This window comes from Hoplias malabaricus, chromosome 16 (assembly GCF_029633855.1).
Source record: "Hoplias malabaricus isolate fHopMal1 chromosome 16, fHopMal1.hap1, whole genome shotgun sequence".
Lineage (NCBI taxonomy): Eukaryota > Metazoa > Chordata > Actinopteri > Characiformes > Erythrinidae > Hoplias > Hoplias malabaricus.
In genome coordinates this window covers 27995329-28010452 of record NC_089815.1, presented here as the reverse complement: position 1 = coordinate 28010452, position 15124 = coordinate 27995329, and the positions used below count along the sequence as shown (strand labels likewise).

Sequence of the window (15124 nt, the reverse complement as noted above, 5' to 3'; positions counted from 1 at the left end):
GACAGAGGAATTAGTTTCAACTTCATATACATGTGTTAAATTAAATTAATTACTTATAGTTTATCACACAGCTCCAGGGACCTGGAGGTTGTGGGTTCAAATCCCGCTCCTGGTGACTGTCTGTGAGGAGTGTGGTGTGTTCTCCCTGTGTCTGCGTGGGTTTCCTCCGGGTGACTGTCTGTGAGGAGTGTGGTGTGTTCTCCCTGTGTCTGCGTGGGTTTCTTCCGGGTGACTTGTCTGTGAGGAGTGTGGTGTGTTCTCCCTGTGTCTGCGTGGGTTTCCTCCGGGTGACTGTCTGTGAGGAGTGTGGTGTTTTCTCCCTGTGTCTGCGTGGGTTTCCTCCAGGTGACTGTCTGTGAGGAGTGTGGTGTGTTCTCCCTGTGTCTGCGTGGGTTTCCTCCAGGTGACTGTCTGTGAGGAGTGTGGTGTGTTCTCCCTGTGTCTGCGTGGGTTTCCTCCGGGTGACTGTCTGTGAGGAATGTAGTGTGTTCTCCCTGTGTCTGTGTGGGTTTCCTCCGGGTGACTGTCTGTGAGAAGTGTGGTGTGTTCTCCCTGTGTCTGTGTGGGTTTCCTCCGGGTGACTGTCTGTGAGAAGTGTGGTGTGTTCTCCCTGTGTCTGTGTGGGTTTCCTCCGGGTGACTGTCTGTGAGGAGTGTGGTGTGTTCTCCCTGTGTCTGCGTGGGTTTCCTCCGGGTGACTGTCTGTGAGGAGTGTGGTGTGTTCTCCCTGTGTCTGCGTGGGTTTTCTCCGAGTGACTGTCTGTGAGGAGTGTGGTGTGTTCTCCCTGTGTCTGTGTGGGTTTCCTCCGAGTGACTGTCTGTGAGGAGTGTGGTGTGTTCTCCCTGTGTCAAGCTGTGTCACCCACTCACCCTGTCACTCACACCTGTGGACGGTTTAACACACTCACCCAGTCACACACAGATTCACCCAGTCATTCACACCTGTGGACGGTTTAACACACTCACCCAGTTGCTCACACCTGTGGACAGTTTAACACACTCACCCAGTCACACACAGATTCACCCAGTCACTCACACCTGTGGACGGTTTAACACACTCACCCAGTCACACACACACTCACCCAGTCACTCCTTTTACCTACTGGTAGAGGAACCTGGAGGTAACCCACACAGACACAGGGAGAACTCAGACCCAATTTGAGAACTGAACCCATGAGAGAGACCCAATATAAAATCACACACTCTTACTCTGTAAATGCGCTTACCTTATTTATTCAGGGTCAAAGATGACTAAATATATGCCTTTATTAATGACTAATTACACAAAGTAGAATGATTCACTGCAGTTACTTGAATTTCATGACAAATCTGCTGTGTCATAGATTACAGTTGTTTGCTTTGGTAGTGTTTGGATAGAGAGAGGGAGACCCATGCTGTCTGTGTGGAGAACAATATGCTTAGGCATCACTTGTCTCGGTTGCGTTATGGTACAGACTTTTCTGTGTTTTTTGTTTTTACTCTGAGCTCCTCATCGTGACTTTGACTTGATGTTTAGCTGTTTCAGACGAACACAGAGAGTGGAAGAGCAGATGGCACCTCAGTGCTCCAACACTTGGCTGGATGATTACGAGAGAGAGAGAGAGAGAGAGAGGGGGGGGGGAGGGTGTGGTGGGGGGCAGTCTGGTGTGGAATGGCACAATCACAGAAGGACAGAATGCACCGAGACAGACTCGGCAGTGGACAGTTCTGCTTGTTCTTTCCTACTTCAGGGGGCCGAACATTTGTGTGGCAGAACGTGCTTGTACATGAGATGTTGTCATTTATATATGGTCATTACCACTAGGTAACTTCACATGAGTACGATGCGGAGGTTTTGATAGATGCTTAGTTTACAGTTGACGCCCTTCATTTTTCTGCCACACAGGGCTTGCCTTATCTCCATAGAAATGCATTAAAGTATTTGGATGCTGTGGACCAGCTGCAGCACTCCGGCACGTCTTGACAAGATGTGTCTGTGGACATTGTGCATGTGAATAATGTGGACATGTTCAGGCCAGGCTTACAAAACATTCACCAGCTTTAAACCATCACTGCTCAGACTTCTCACTTCATAAATCCTTGCTGCACTTTCATCAGCTTGGAATATTACTTAATTCCGGACTTGTTTTTCCTCTACAAGGGTAGAACATCTGTGCTGGTCATTCTCTTCTGTCCGCTATGTGTCATCTTGCACGTAGCTGTCCCCTGGGTTTTGCTTTAATGATAAGGACTGATCTTGAGACTGCTCATTAGGGGAACTTCACTTTTTTCACATCTAGGTACCTTTTATATCACTTGCTTAGAAATGCATTACATTAAAGCCCCTCCTGTAATTAGATTCGGTTTCATTGCAAAATCCATATTGCACACTCCATAAACACACACACACACACACACACCTCGGCTGATGCAGAGATAAAGGTTCCTCGTGATTAATTTGTCGCTATTATTGTTCATGAAAAGGCATTCACGGAGGCTAAAGCATTACTTTTTTTTAACGGTCTTAACTTGCCTGAATTATGTGGGTGTCCACGGCAACACAGTTCATGATGCGGTTACCAAGGGAGAAGACCAGCTGTATAAAGCAAAATATAAGAGAGGACACAAGGGAGGCTATTTATGGGAAGGACAAGTAAAAACTGGAGGTGCGAGTCTGTGGAGGGAAGTTTTTCTCCAGACTGCGGATGTGTGTTTATGTGGTTGGTCTCATGAAGCTACAGCCCATTCTAGACACGACCCTGACTTCATAAATCCCCTTTATAGTGTTTGCGACTATACGTTTACTGCCATAACTGAGATGTTTGTGAAGATGCAGTTGGCAGATGAAGACGAAACCCAGGCTTCATGTCTCCACTGTGTGTATTTATACATGTTAGATTTTGCCATTGATTTCTGAGGTGTATAAATTAAGGTTTGGGTTTTATTTCTTACAGAACAGCAGTAAACAAAGTATTAAAGCCTGTTTTTATGTCACACCCACTTTTCTTGACAATGGAAATATTTCAAATGGCATATTGTTGGAATGGGACAACACAGTGGTTTTAAAAGGAGCTCGAGGGTCTCAGGATTCCTGCTTCTTGGTTTGGTCACTTCCTGTTAGGAGTTTGCTGTGTTCTCCCTGTGTTCGTGTGGGTTTACTCCATGTGTCCCTTTCTGAGTTCTGTCTGAAAGCTAGTTAACACTGTGAGAACAAAACGTACATGTATAGATTTCCTGCCAAATAATCCTAGTTAAATATATAGTATGTTAGTGTACTGCAAACCCACAAAGAAAACATGACAGCAGATGCCAGCTTAGGAGTTCATATCCTGGGAGTGGTTTGAGCGGTGCCTTTAGATACACCCTGAAGAGTTTGCGAAATATTGCAGCGATTGACGTAGTTTGCAGCACGTTGCCTCGGGTAACAGAGCCTCTGTATTACATTTACTCTCTGTCTGTCTCTCTCAGACATTCGATTTGTCCTCAGATGAAGAGCAGCACTTTAAAACAAGAAGGCTCATAGGCTGAGAGATTGTCCTGGTGTTTGTTGGGTGAAGGAACGTGTCGTGTTCTCTCAGGACACGACATGACCTCTTAGAAATAAAATGTCAGTGTGATCACACACTTCCCGACGGCTGTGATGTAGCATCCCCAAAGAGCCAGTCAGACAGAGACAGACGCTTTAGTTCAGATCACGGCCTCAGAGGTAATTTGCAGTGGACTCTTACCCTGAGATGGAAGCGTTTGGCCGATGGCTGATTGTTTTGGTGAGCTCTGTGTCTGGCTTTTGTTGGTTGTGTGATTTACCAGTGGCACAAAGCAATTATTTATTCTGTCTCTCTTTACTTTTACTTACGTTTTACTTGTAAATTGAATGATTTTTATTATTTGTGTATTTTTACTGGTTTATTACTTATTTTATGTTTTATTCATTCATTCGTTCATTATCTGTAACCCTTATCCAGTTCCGGGTCACGGTGGGTCCAGAGCCTACCTGGAATCATTGGGCGCAAGGAGTAATACACCCTGGAGGGGGCGCCAGTCCTTCACAGGGCAACACACACACTCACACATTCACTCACACCTACGGACACTTTTGAGTCACCAATCCACCTACCAACGTGTGTTTTTGGACTGTGGGAGGAAACCGGAGCACCCGGAGGAAACCCACACAGACACAGGGAGAACACATCACACTCCTCACAGACAGTCACTTGGAGGAAACCCACACAGACACAGGGAGAACACACCACACTCCTCACAGACAGTCATCCGGAGGAAACCCACGCAGACACAGAGAGAACACACCACACTCCTCACAGACAGTTACCCGGAGGAAACCCACGCAGACACAGAGAGAACACACCACACTCCTCACAGACAGTCACCCGGAGGAAACCCACACAGACACAGGGAGAACACACCACACTCCTCACAGACAGTCACCCGGAGGAAACCCACACAGACACAGGGAGAACACACCACACTCCTCACAGACAGTCACCCGGAGGAAACCCACACAGACACAGGGAGAACACACCACACTCCTCACAGACAGTCACCCGGAGGAAAACCATGCAGACACAGGGAGAACACACCACACTCCTCACAGACAGTCACCCGGAGGAAACCCACGCAGACACAGGGAGAACACACCACACTCCTCACAGACAGTCACCCGGAGCGGGAATTGAACCCACAACCTCCAGGTCCCTGGGGCTGTGTGACTGCGACAACTACCTGCTGCACCACCGTGACGCTATATGTTTTATTTTAGGTACTTGGTTATGACTATTTACAATTTTATAGACATATATTAATATAATATACTAATTAATGTCTTTTTTATTGTTATATAATCTCTTGAATCCCATTATCATTAGAGTGGGACGTCTAACCAAATATGACACTGCTTTCAACACAGCAAACAACTGAAGCAAATCAAGAGCTAAACTTTAACCTAATGGCACTTAAATAAATAAGAGGCTAGTTTTGGTCTTTATTGCTATCCATATCTGGCTCACAAATATAAAATGGCTTGGACCCAAGTCATAAGATCTTTTAAAATCGTTAAAATCAGAAGAGGATGTGCTTGTCGTAGACGTCCCCTGTCTTCACTTCTAAGGTCCATCAGGAGAAGGGGTCCCCTGGCGGTCCATGCATAGAGAAGTTTGTTACTGCTGAGTTAGAGCTAGTTTAGTGTAGCAGGCCTGTGTGGGGTGTGTGGGAGGAGTGTGCGTGTGTCAAGAGCTAAACTTTTGCCATCAGCGTAAAGGCGAAACACAGCTCTGTCTGCATGTCATCAATTGTCTCGAGTTTGGTTTCAGTGTCTTAAAGAAAACAAAGAACCACACCTTCAGACCTTCCAGTTATAGCCTGACATTGAAAGTGATGCTGTGTGTTTAAGCTCAGTGCTCTCCTGCATGTTCACCTGAGTCTCCCTGAGCTCTAGCAGCCAACTGTAGTCGCTAAATTGAATTCAGACATTGGAAGATAAAAGCCGTGTTTTCGTGTCATCTCCTCTGCCTCTGCTCTTCTGCTGCTGGTTGAACTTGCCACGCGAAGTAGCCCGGGCGATCACTTTGTTGTTTCCTCGGCTCATTCTGTTTGAGAAAGGCAGAGAGAGCAAGAGAAGCTCTGAAGCTCTGCTTCTGAAGCAGAGGAAATCTACTTTAGACTTCAGAAGGATTTTTCTGCCTCCGTGCCCTGCTTTCTTTGCCCCTTGGATTCACTGACATTTCTCATTAGAAGCTCTGTAGTAGTTTGGCTCCGCCGGTCGGCAGCTGTGAACGCGGGAATCCTCGCAGAGTGTGGAAGAACATAGCTGGGATTTGGAGGATATTCCGAATGCCAAAATCGGCTGCATTTCTCAGACAGGAGATCACTTGCTGTTTACATGTTCTGTCTATTGCTGGGTTTCAGGGGGTTTTCCTTAAATCTGTGCTCAGTGTTTATCCAGGTATTTTCTGAGGCTGCCGAGTGGAACCAGTCTTCTGAATACAGAGAAGCCAGGGCCTCTTTGAAATATATGAAGTGTATATTATTTTTTTATGGCAAAACCATATTTAGACATATAAAGAGATATGTATATATTTATTTTATATAACACTGAATAATGAACTTTAACCTAATGGCACATAAATAAATAAGTGGCTAATTTTGGTCTTTATTGCTATCCATATCTGGCTCACAATTATAAAATGGCTTGCACCATCAGAAGAGGATGTGCTTGTCCTAGACGTCCCCTAGCTTCACTTCTAAGGTCCATCAGGAGAAGGGGTCCCCTGGAGGTCCATGCATAGGGAGGTTTGTTACTGCTGAGTTAGAGCTAGTTTAGTGTAGCAGGCCTGTGTCGAGTGTGTGGGAGGAGGAGGAGGGTCTGCTGAGTTGGCAGTTGGCCTTTGGCATGCCATCTGGCTCCTGCTCCTTCACTTTTCCTGTTATGTGCATGTCATGTTTTTTGTTCAGCTGCAGCACTGTCCTGAGAGTCGCTGTGAAGCCACAGTCCGCCAGCTGGAGTTGAGCCAGGCCTGCTGGCCTCAACACCACATTTCTGCCTCGATTAAAGCACTTCAATCCTCCAGCCTTGTGGTTCTCACTTCCTTTCCCATACCAAATTAGCCTTCTGTTGGGTTGCTATGATGGAACTTGTTTTATTTACTCGAATTATCTATCAGCTACTCGTCACGGGTTGATGTTAGATCTGGGCCAGAGCATGTTACGATCACTTTCCAGGTACATGGAACTTGGGATTCATTCATTCATTCATTCATTCCAATGTACATTTTTATTAACAATGTAGCATACAATATTATTTAACTGACAGTATTGGTTCATTTAAAGGAACTCTAGGTAGTATTTTTACCTAAAGATTACTGCCTCAAAATCACTGTGAGGCTTCACTGAAGTGTAATAAGGAGAATAGAGCCCTTGTTGTTGCTACTCCAGACTCAGCACTGCAGAAACTGCACTATGTAAGTTTTAGAGGAGGGTAGAAACCACCCCACTTCTACCCCACTCCCCTTACAGTTCAGGACAGTGCTGTAAAAGTGTATTACACTATGTCACTGTAGGGAACAGTGGGGAAGCCCAGGAGCGAAAATGCTAAACGTTACCTAGCGTTCCTTTAAAGCCATGCAAATCAAACTGAGATGCTCCCACTCTGTAATAATTCCATGTTTTAACACAGAGTTTCCTACTCCATGTTTCGCTTCAGGCACACCTTCTGGCAGTACCGCAAAGAGAACCCCAAGTCTCGCGTGGGCGACCCCCCTCCGGATGGGCTTCCAGGCTTCAACAGTGGGGTGATGCTCCTGGACCTGGAGGCCATGCGGCACTCCGCTCTGTACAACCAGCTCCTGGAGCCAGAGCGAGTGGCCCGTCTGGCAGAACAGTACCACTTCCACGGACACCTCGGGGACCAGGACTTCTTCACCATGATCGGCATGGAACACCCAGAGCTGTTTCACCAGCTGTCCTGCGGCTGGAACAGGCAGCTGTGCACCTGGTGGAGGGAGCACGGATATGGGGATGTCTTCCAACTCTACTACCACTGCGACGGACCAGTTTACATTTACCATGGCAACTGCAATACTCCTATACCCGATAATTGAGGCGCACAACATGTTTTCATGCCTCTGAGGGAACATCTGAGGCCAAGGCAGCGTGGTCTTGACGAGGGAATAGTGAGTGTACATGCTCAAGGCTCAGTTCAGGTGGTCTACAATGCTGCTCCAACTAAAGATCTCATGAGGTTTGCTAGGTTCTACCGTGTTTATTCAGTTCACCTCAGGTGATATCACATTTTTATCCCAACATAACCTTTTCCAGGTTCACATCCTCTGTGATTATCCCTGTGTAAGTATCCTCAGCATGACTGCTGTTTGGCATTTTCACAAAACTTTGTAATGACTTCTTATCAGCGTTGATACTCCCCATCCCTTCCGCATGCAAATGAGGTAACATCGCCGTTAATCTGAGCTCACTGAAGGCGCTCCATGCTGAGTCGTCTGATCCGGCTGCTGTTAATCGAGCACATGATCGGTTGTTTTCAAACAGCGAGGTGAAGAGCAATCAGCGCTATTTCTCTGCCTCCTCATGACGCTGTGTTTTTGCCGGAGGAGGCCTGGGCTGTGGTAAACCACTCTGCCACGGTGGCCCACATTATCTTTCATCAGAGCTAGATTTAAAGGAACTCTAGGTAAGATTGCGTATTCTTACTCTAGGACTCCCCCTACAGTTCCAGCAGAGTGTAATACACTGTTCCAGCACTTTCCTACCCTCCTCCGAAAGTGACATAGCGCTGTTTCTGCTGTGCTGAGCCTGGAATAGCATCAGCAGAAGCTCTATTCTCCCTATTACAAGTCAGTAGAGCATCACAATCATTCGGAAGCTGTAAATTTAAGGTAAAAATTCAATCTAGTTTTTCTTACGTTTATATATAACACTCCAGACTGTGGGGCACAGAGTAGCCCCCCACCATTCACAAGCCACCCCCGTCAGAGCAAGCAGCTGATGCCTCACTCGTAATCCCAAGAAGCCCCCACCACACAAGATTGTTTATGCAAGTATGCGAGGGTTGAACAACAAAAAAAAAAGATGTTGACCCAATTTTCAGTTTTCTACACCGTGCTTAGAAATCTGACAGTCATCTCTGAGCTCCCCTGGCACCGTGCAGGTTCATGACTCCTGAGGAGTATTAGGCTGCTCTGCTGCGTGCATCATCGTAAATAAGCAGAACAGAGAATCCGAAACATCTTGAACGTCTGCCAGACTTCCCTCCCTGTCTGGTCTCCGCTAGGTTCCCAGAAAGCAGCAGCTGTTTGTTAGTGAGGTGCATGTCTATGTCACAGATTTGGGAAATGGGATTCCAGATATTCCAAGAGGATTAACCTCCACTCGGTGCAAGGAGCGAGCAGTGTGCTAGATGTTGTGCTTGGCTGGCACTTATTGAGTGAAAGGCTTCTTTTGGCAGGCCTCCCCCAGACTCTTGAAAGTATGTGATAATCTGCGCGGCGTTAGATCCACAATGCTGAGAACCAGACAGTTCTCCTGGCTTTAAAATCCTTTTGTAATGAGTTCTCTGATATTCTGCCAGCAAATCATGAGACCCGTTCCTGGCTGTTCGGCATAACTTCTCGGACGCTGAGAGATATTCTGAGCTGAGTATTACACAAACTGGTCGTCGGAGGCATGTGACGTCACATCAAGGACAAATCAGGTCTGACTCTGAGACCTCCCGTCAAGGGCGAAGTGGTCCATGATTGAAACGCATTCCATCCCTTTCTCTGGTGAACCAATCAGGGAAGAGAGATTATTTCACTGTTCACCTCTTACATGTTTCATTAAGACCCCAGTACTGTGTTTAAAGGAGGAGATAGTGTGTCGTCTTTTAAAGCTGTTGTGGAACTGGGACCAAAATCATTGGTATGAAGCATGAGCTGAACCAAACCACTCTTTCCTACGCTGTTAGAAACCACCCTGTGGTGGTACCCTCAAGGGGACATATTCGGTACTTTTATTTAGGGAACATAATTGTACCTCATTGTATTATAATTGTACATTTTTACATTTTGACTTCATACGCCCACTTTCATCTCCAGGACTTTTTTTTATACCGTTCTACAATGATATCTTACAAATATCCACCTCTCCTTCTGGAGAAGAGAAAATAATATACATTTAGGGAAGAAAACTGGCCTTTAAAACCACTCGTACCTGTAAAGGTACATTTCTGAGAGTGTAATGATGTTTCCACCCATGATTCTCCAGTCTTTGAATGTGTTGAACCCGTTAAAGATTGTCAGCTGCACAAGAACTCTAACCGAAACTGAATGTATGGAAACCAAAGAGTAGCATTCCAGGTGTTGTTCCTCCGTTATCAGCCACGCCTTCACCTGTATGTCCTTTTGAATTGTTTAGCAATTTCAGACTTGTCCAGAATGTCTGCACATGGATGATTGTCTTTATTTTGTAATTATATTAGCAACTGCTGTTGTCCTGTAATGTTTGTCGAGTTGTTGTCTTTGCTGTTAAAAATTTCATTTATTCATTGTCTATAGGCGGGAACACACCCTGGATGGGGCGCCAGTCCTTCACAGGGCGTCCCCACACACACATTCACACCTATGGACACTTTTAAGTCACCAGTACACCTACCGACCGTGGGAGGTAACCGAAGCACCCGGTGGAAACCCACGCAGACACACGGAGAACACACCACACTCCTCACAGACAGTCACCCGGAGGAAACCCACGCAGACACAGGGAGAACACACCATACTCCTCACAGACAGTCACCCGGAGGAAACCCACGCAGACACAGGGAGAACACACCACACTCCTCGCAGACAGTCACCTGGAGGAAACCCACACAGACACAGGGAGAACACACCACACTCCTCACAGACAGTCACCCGGAGGAAACCCACGCAAACACAGGGAGAACACACCACACTCCTCAAAGACAGTCACCCAGAGGAAACTCACGCAGACACAGGGAGAACACACCACACTCCTCACAGACAGTCACCCGGAGGAAACCCACGCAGACACAGGGAGAACACACCATACTCCTCACAGACAGTCACCCGGAGGAAACCCACGCAGACACAGGGAGAACACACCACACTCCACACAGACAGTCACCCGGAGGAAACCCACGCAGACACAGGGAGAACACACCACACTCCACACAGACAGTCACCCGGAGGAAACCCACACAGACACAGGGAGAACACACCACACTCCTCACAGACAGTAACCCAGAGGAAACCCACGCAGACACAGGGAGAACACACCACACTCCTCAAAGACAGTCACCCGGAGGAAACCCACACAGACACAGGGAGAACACACCACACTCCTCGCAGACAGTCACCCGGAGGAAACCCACGCAGACACAGGGAGAACACACCACACTCCTCAAAGACAGTCACCCGGAGGAAACCCACACAGTCACAGGGAGAACACACCACACTCCTCACAGACAGTCACCCGGAGGAAACCCACGCAAACACAGGGAGAACACACCACACTCCTCAAAGACAGTCACCCAGAGGAAACTCACGCAGACACAGGGAGAACACACCACACTCCTCACAGACAGTCACCCGGAGGAAACCCACGCAGACACAGGGAGAACACACCACACTCCTCACAGACAGTCACCCGGAGGAAACAAACGCAGACACAGGGAGAACACACCACACTCCTCACAGACAGTCACCCGGAGGAAACCCATGCAGACACAGGGCGAACACACCACACTCCTCACAGACAGTAACCCAGAGGAAACCCACGTAGACACAGGAAGAACACACCACACTTCCTACAGACAGTCACCCTGAGCAGGACTTGAACCCACAACCTCCAGGTCCCTGGAGCTGTGTGACTGGGACACTAACCTGCTGTGCCACTGTGCTGCCAGTTTTAATCATGAAGGGGGAAAAATTTAATTTAAATCATAATATTAATGTATTGAATTATTCGTATTTTATAAGATTATTAGGATTTGAAAATTGAAGGTTGAAACTCTCAGATTTCTACCCTCTCTCTCGATTTTATCCGTCTGGCTCTCGTTGTGACACCAGTCGGAGCAGACTGTGCTTTCATATTGCTGTGTTCTGCTGAGGTTTAAGAGAAAATCCTGCACAGATTCTCTTATAAAAAATGAACACAGGACCCATTTCTGTCAGCTGGGCTCACTCTGTACCTCAATCCCTCGTTACCATCTCCTGAAGCCTATATTTACTGTTCTCCCAATCTGTTTCAAATGACACTTCCACCGACTTACACATTCCTTATTGTCAAAACAGTATTTGAAATGGTGTTTTTCAGTATAGAACATGCTTGTTATGAAATCCAGTTGCCGGTATGTAGGTCAGTATCACACCTGCAAGTTTGTTCCTAAAGTAGTACAAAGTAGTTACGCAAGTCTTTAATGTTCACTCTGATGGGAGCTATTTAATATCCACCATTAACACTGGCAGCCCCTTTCCACAGAGCTTTTATTGAGTCACACTAATTGTATTTTCTGATTGGGCACAGTGCAGTGCACCTGTAATTGAATTTTAATTGGTGATCCTCATCATTCTTCAAAATAATGAGTCTAGATCTCATCAGAACAGTGCTTATCCTTTCTCTACCATGGCTTATATTCTGTCATTCATTTTATAATGTTTGGTTAAGCACTAACTTGCTTTAATAGCAATCCTGTTCACTAGAGGCTACACCTGCCTCTTGGGTTCCTTTTCCAAGGCTTTGTCTTTCACGTCCAAGCAGTGTGCAGCAATGACATTCCCATATTCCAGGATGACAGTTGCAGGGTGTCATTAAAGGCATTGTAGACCATTCTGTAAAACTACTCGCTCACAGCAAAACACACTCTCCATTCCCGTCTGTGTTTATTCTGAAGCTCCACCCTCCAAAGCCATGTAAGGCATTGCGATGCTTGATCTTGCTTTTTCTTTGGCACTTTTGGTATGTGTTTACTTTAATTAAAAATCAGTGGTCTCCCGAATTTGGAGTCAGTCCCACTATAAGTGATGCATCCAAAACAGCAAAAATACGTGAATATTACCCACCTTTGGATCAGGAATAGAGCAGCATCTTCAGCCTGGTTTATACCTTCCAACATTCAGAGTTCTCTCCACTGTGGAAAAACCCTCCAGATGTCATTTCTCTGCTGTGGCTGAGCCGGAGAAGGAGAAAGCCTGAGCAGGTTCGGCCCGAGACACTTTGTTTCCCAATTACTGAGCCAGGGCTGCTTACAAACAACGCACCTTTTTTCCAGTGCACACGCGCTAGTAAATTCTCTGAATTTTGTTAGTTTTAAAATGTGCTGGAATAAAACTGTGAACATCACTTTTAGAAATAGAAATGGTACATGCCCTGAGATATTGTCTTGTATGAATATCTGGTTTTGGCCAAATGCCAGTGAAATGCTACCTGCTGCAATGTAAAGTGCTAAAAGTAAAGTACGGTGGAGGAGGGATAATGGGCCTGGGATGTTTCAGGGTTTGTATTTCTAACCTTAGAGCACAGTGAAGGTTTATACACTCTAAGCTCTACTACTGCACATTGTAATGTTAAACAATGGGTTTGCAATACAGCTGGACAGCTGCAGTAAATATGCACATGTATCAGTGAGTTATATCAGAGTGAGTGAATCAGCTGGGAGGTCGGTTGTTATTATCTGCATCTTCACTGTGAAAGTGAATACGGGGAGGAGTAGGAATTGGAACCTGAGCTGACCTCCCTCCCTGACCTCCCTTTTTATGCCTTTATGCAATATTCCTCTGTCCAATGGCTTGCTTGCGTGCAACGATTACACTCTTGTATTTTCCAAAAGAGATATAACACATTGTGCAGCTAGTCCTTGTACGTCAGTCATGGCAGTGGTCATGTCCTCTTCTCTCCACAGGCCTCTTCTTGTGAGGGATATGGACCCTGTGGTCTTCCTTTTCATTATTTTTTGTCCTCCATCTCGCCAGTTACCTTGTTTTGAGATGTCTGTCCACTGGACTATGCTTACACATGAGGTAGGATGCAGGTGAGAGCACAACTGACCTACATCAGTTGTAACACACTGACCCATTTTCCTGTGTAAGACAGCATCCTGAAGGCTTAAAGCATGTACTTTGTCGCTCAGATGTTCTGCCGCTTGGCCTATAAATCTGGAAATGAGAAATAAGTGAGGTGCATTATCCACGAAAACACAAAGTCACGGAGGCGAATATGGAGCTCAATTAAGGTGATTCAGTTTCCAAAGCTGACGGTGAGATCAATTTGCAGTGTCTGCTTGTCCCCAACTGAACTTAATTAGAGCCCACTATTTTAAAGAAGCATTTTATTTTTTATCGGGGGGAGATGGAGTCTCGGGTTTTCATTTTGTGAGGTTTTATACAGATGATGGCACTGGGAGGAGTCCTATGTGTTATATTACTTTTTCTGAAGAGACGAAAATGATTTCAATGCTTCTGAAGATGGGTTTCATAATAGACAGCTGTTACAGACCTGTGGGTGATTCAGACTTTGAGATTTATCAAAAAATAGCAGGTCGTTATTATATAAGCAAGAAATATGAAGCCGTGGTGGATCAAAAATATATTTTGTAACTATAACAATGGCCTAAAAAAGCAACAGTGCCATTAGAAATAATGAGCCACCGTGCTCTAGGTGTGAACACATTTTCTTGACTCCTGCACATACAACATTTCTGAAATGAAGGATATCAATAAGAGTAGCATCTTCTACTCTTCTGGGAAGGCCTAAGTCTAAGTATTGGACTCTTTCTGTGAGGATTTGATTGAATCAAGCCATGTAAGCACTGTGGTCCTCATTTAATTTCAGAGACAAGCTGTCCATGCAAAACCGAATGTTAATCTTAGCAGCAAGTGCATTTTAAAGAACCTGAATTCACATATTTTCAGGAGCGTTGATGAATATGGATTTAAAAACTAGGTATTTACTAGGTTTACTAATATTTTTTTTAATGAGACTGGACCCAAGTGCAGCATTTAGCATTATGTTTACATGTTGTGTCCTAGCACTAATAAATAAAGGGTAAAGAATAAATATTAATGGCCCTAAAACATAGCCTTGTTGCACACCATGCTGCACTATTATGTTTTTGGAAAATGCAACTCTTACACTAACAAATAATGGTCGGTAAACAGGCTATTTTGTTGCACTGAAAAAATAAAACTCTTTGTTGCTCAAAGATAAAAATCTGCAACATTGTTTTTAGCTCGATTAGGGTTTAGCGGTAGCATTTCCTTTTTCAGTTAGTTTCAACAGGACATTCTTGGTCATGCAGGTTTTCATGTCCTTAAACGTGAGCTGTGTTTCAAAAAGCAAGACTGGGTCCAAACAAATCCAGCCCCATTAATTCATGAGGAAAATATCTGAAATATTAGAAACAGCTGGTAGTAAATACCTCATTCCCACTGAATAAACAAAAAAAAAAATAATAATCATTTTAATAAAAATATTTTGGCTTGGAGGAAAACATTCCAAGGCCGGTCCTGCTTTTTATAAGAGTTTAAACATTCAGCCTGGATCCAAAGGACAAATTTATCATAAAATAAACTACCATCAAATGTCTTCTGTGTCAGCTGGAACATATAATTAAATATTATTGATAT

The 15124-nt window shown here is 45.3% G+C and overlaps 1 protein-coding gene across 2 annotated transcripts in view; it reads left to right on the top strand.

Moving 5' to 3' along the window:
• xxylt1 (xyloside xylosyltransferase 1) overlaps positions 1-9976 on the top strand; it is a 43734-nt gene extending 33758 nt beyond the window's left edge. For both annotated transcript variants that reach the window (XM_066648386.1, XM_066648387.1), the window contains exon 5: positions 7195-9976. In XM_066648386.1, the coding sequence (XP_066504483.1) occupies positions 7195-7591 (397 nt within the window). In that variant the 3' untranslated portion in view covers positions 7592-9976. The remainder of the gene's footprint in view (positions 1-7194) is intronic.
• The last annotated feature ends 5148 nt before the right edge of the window (positions 9977-15124 follow it).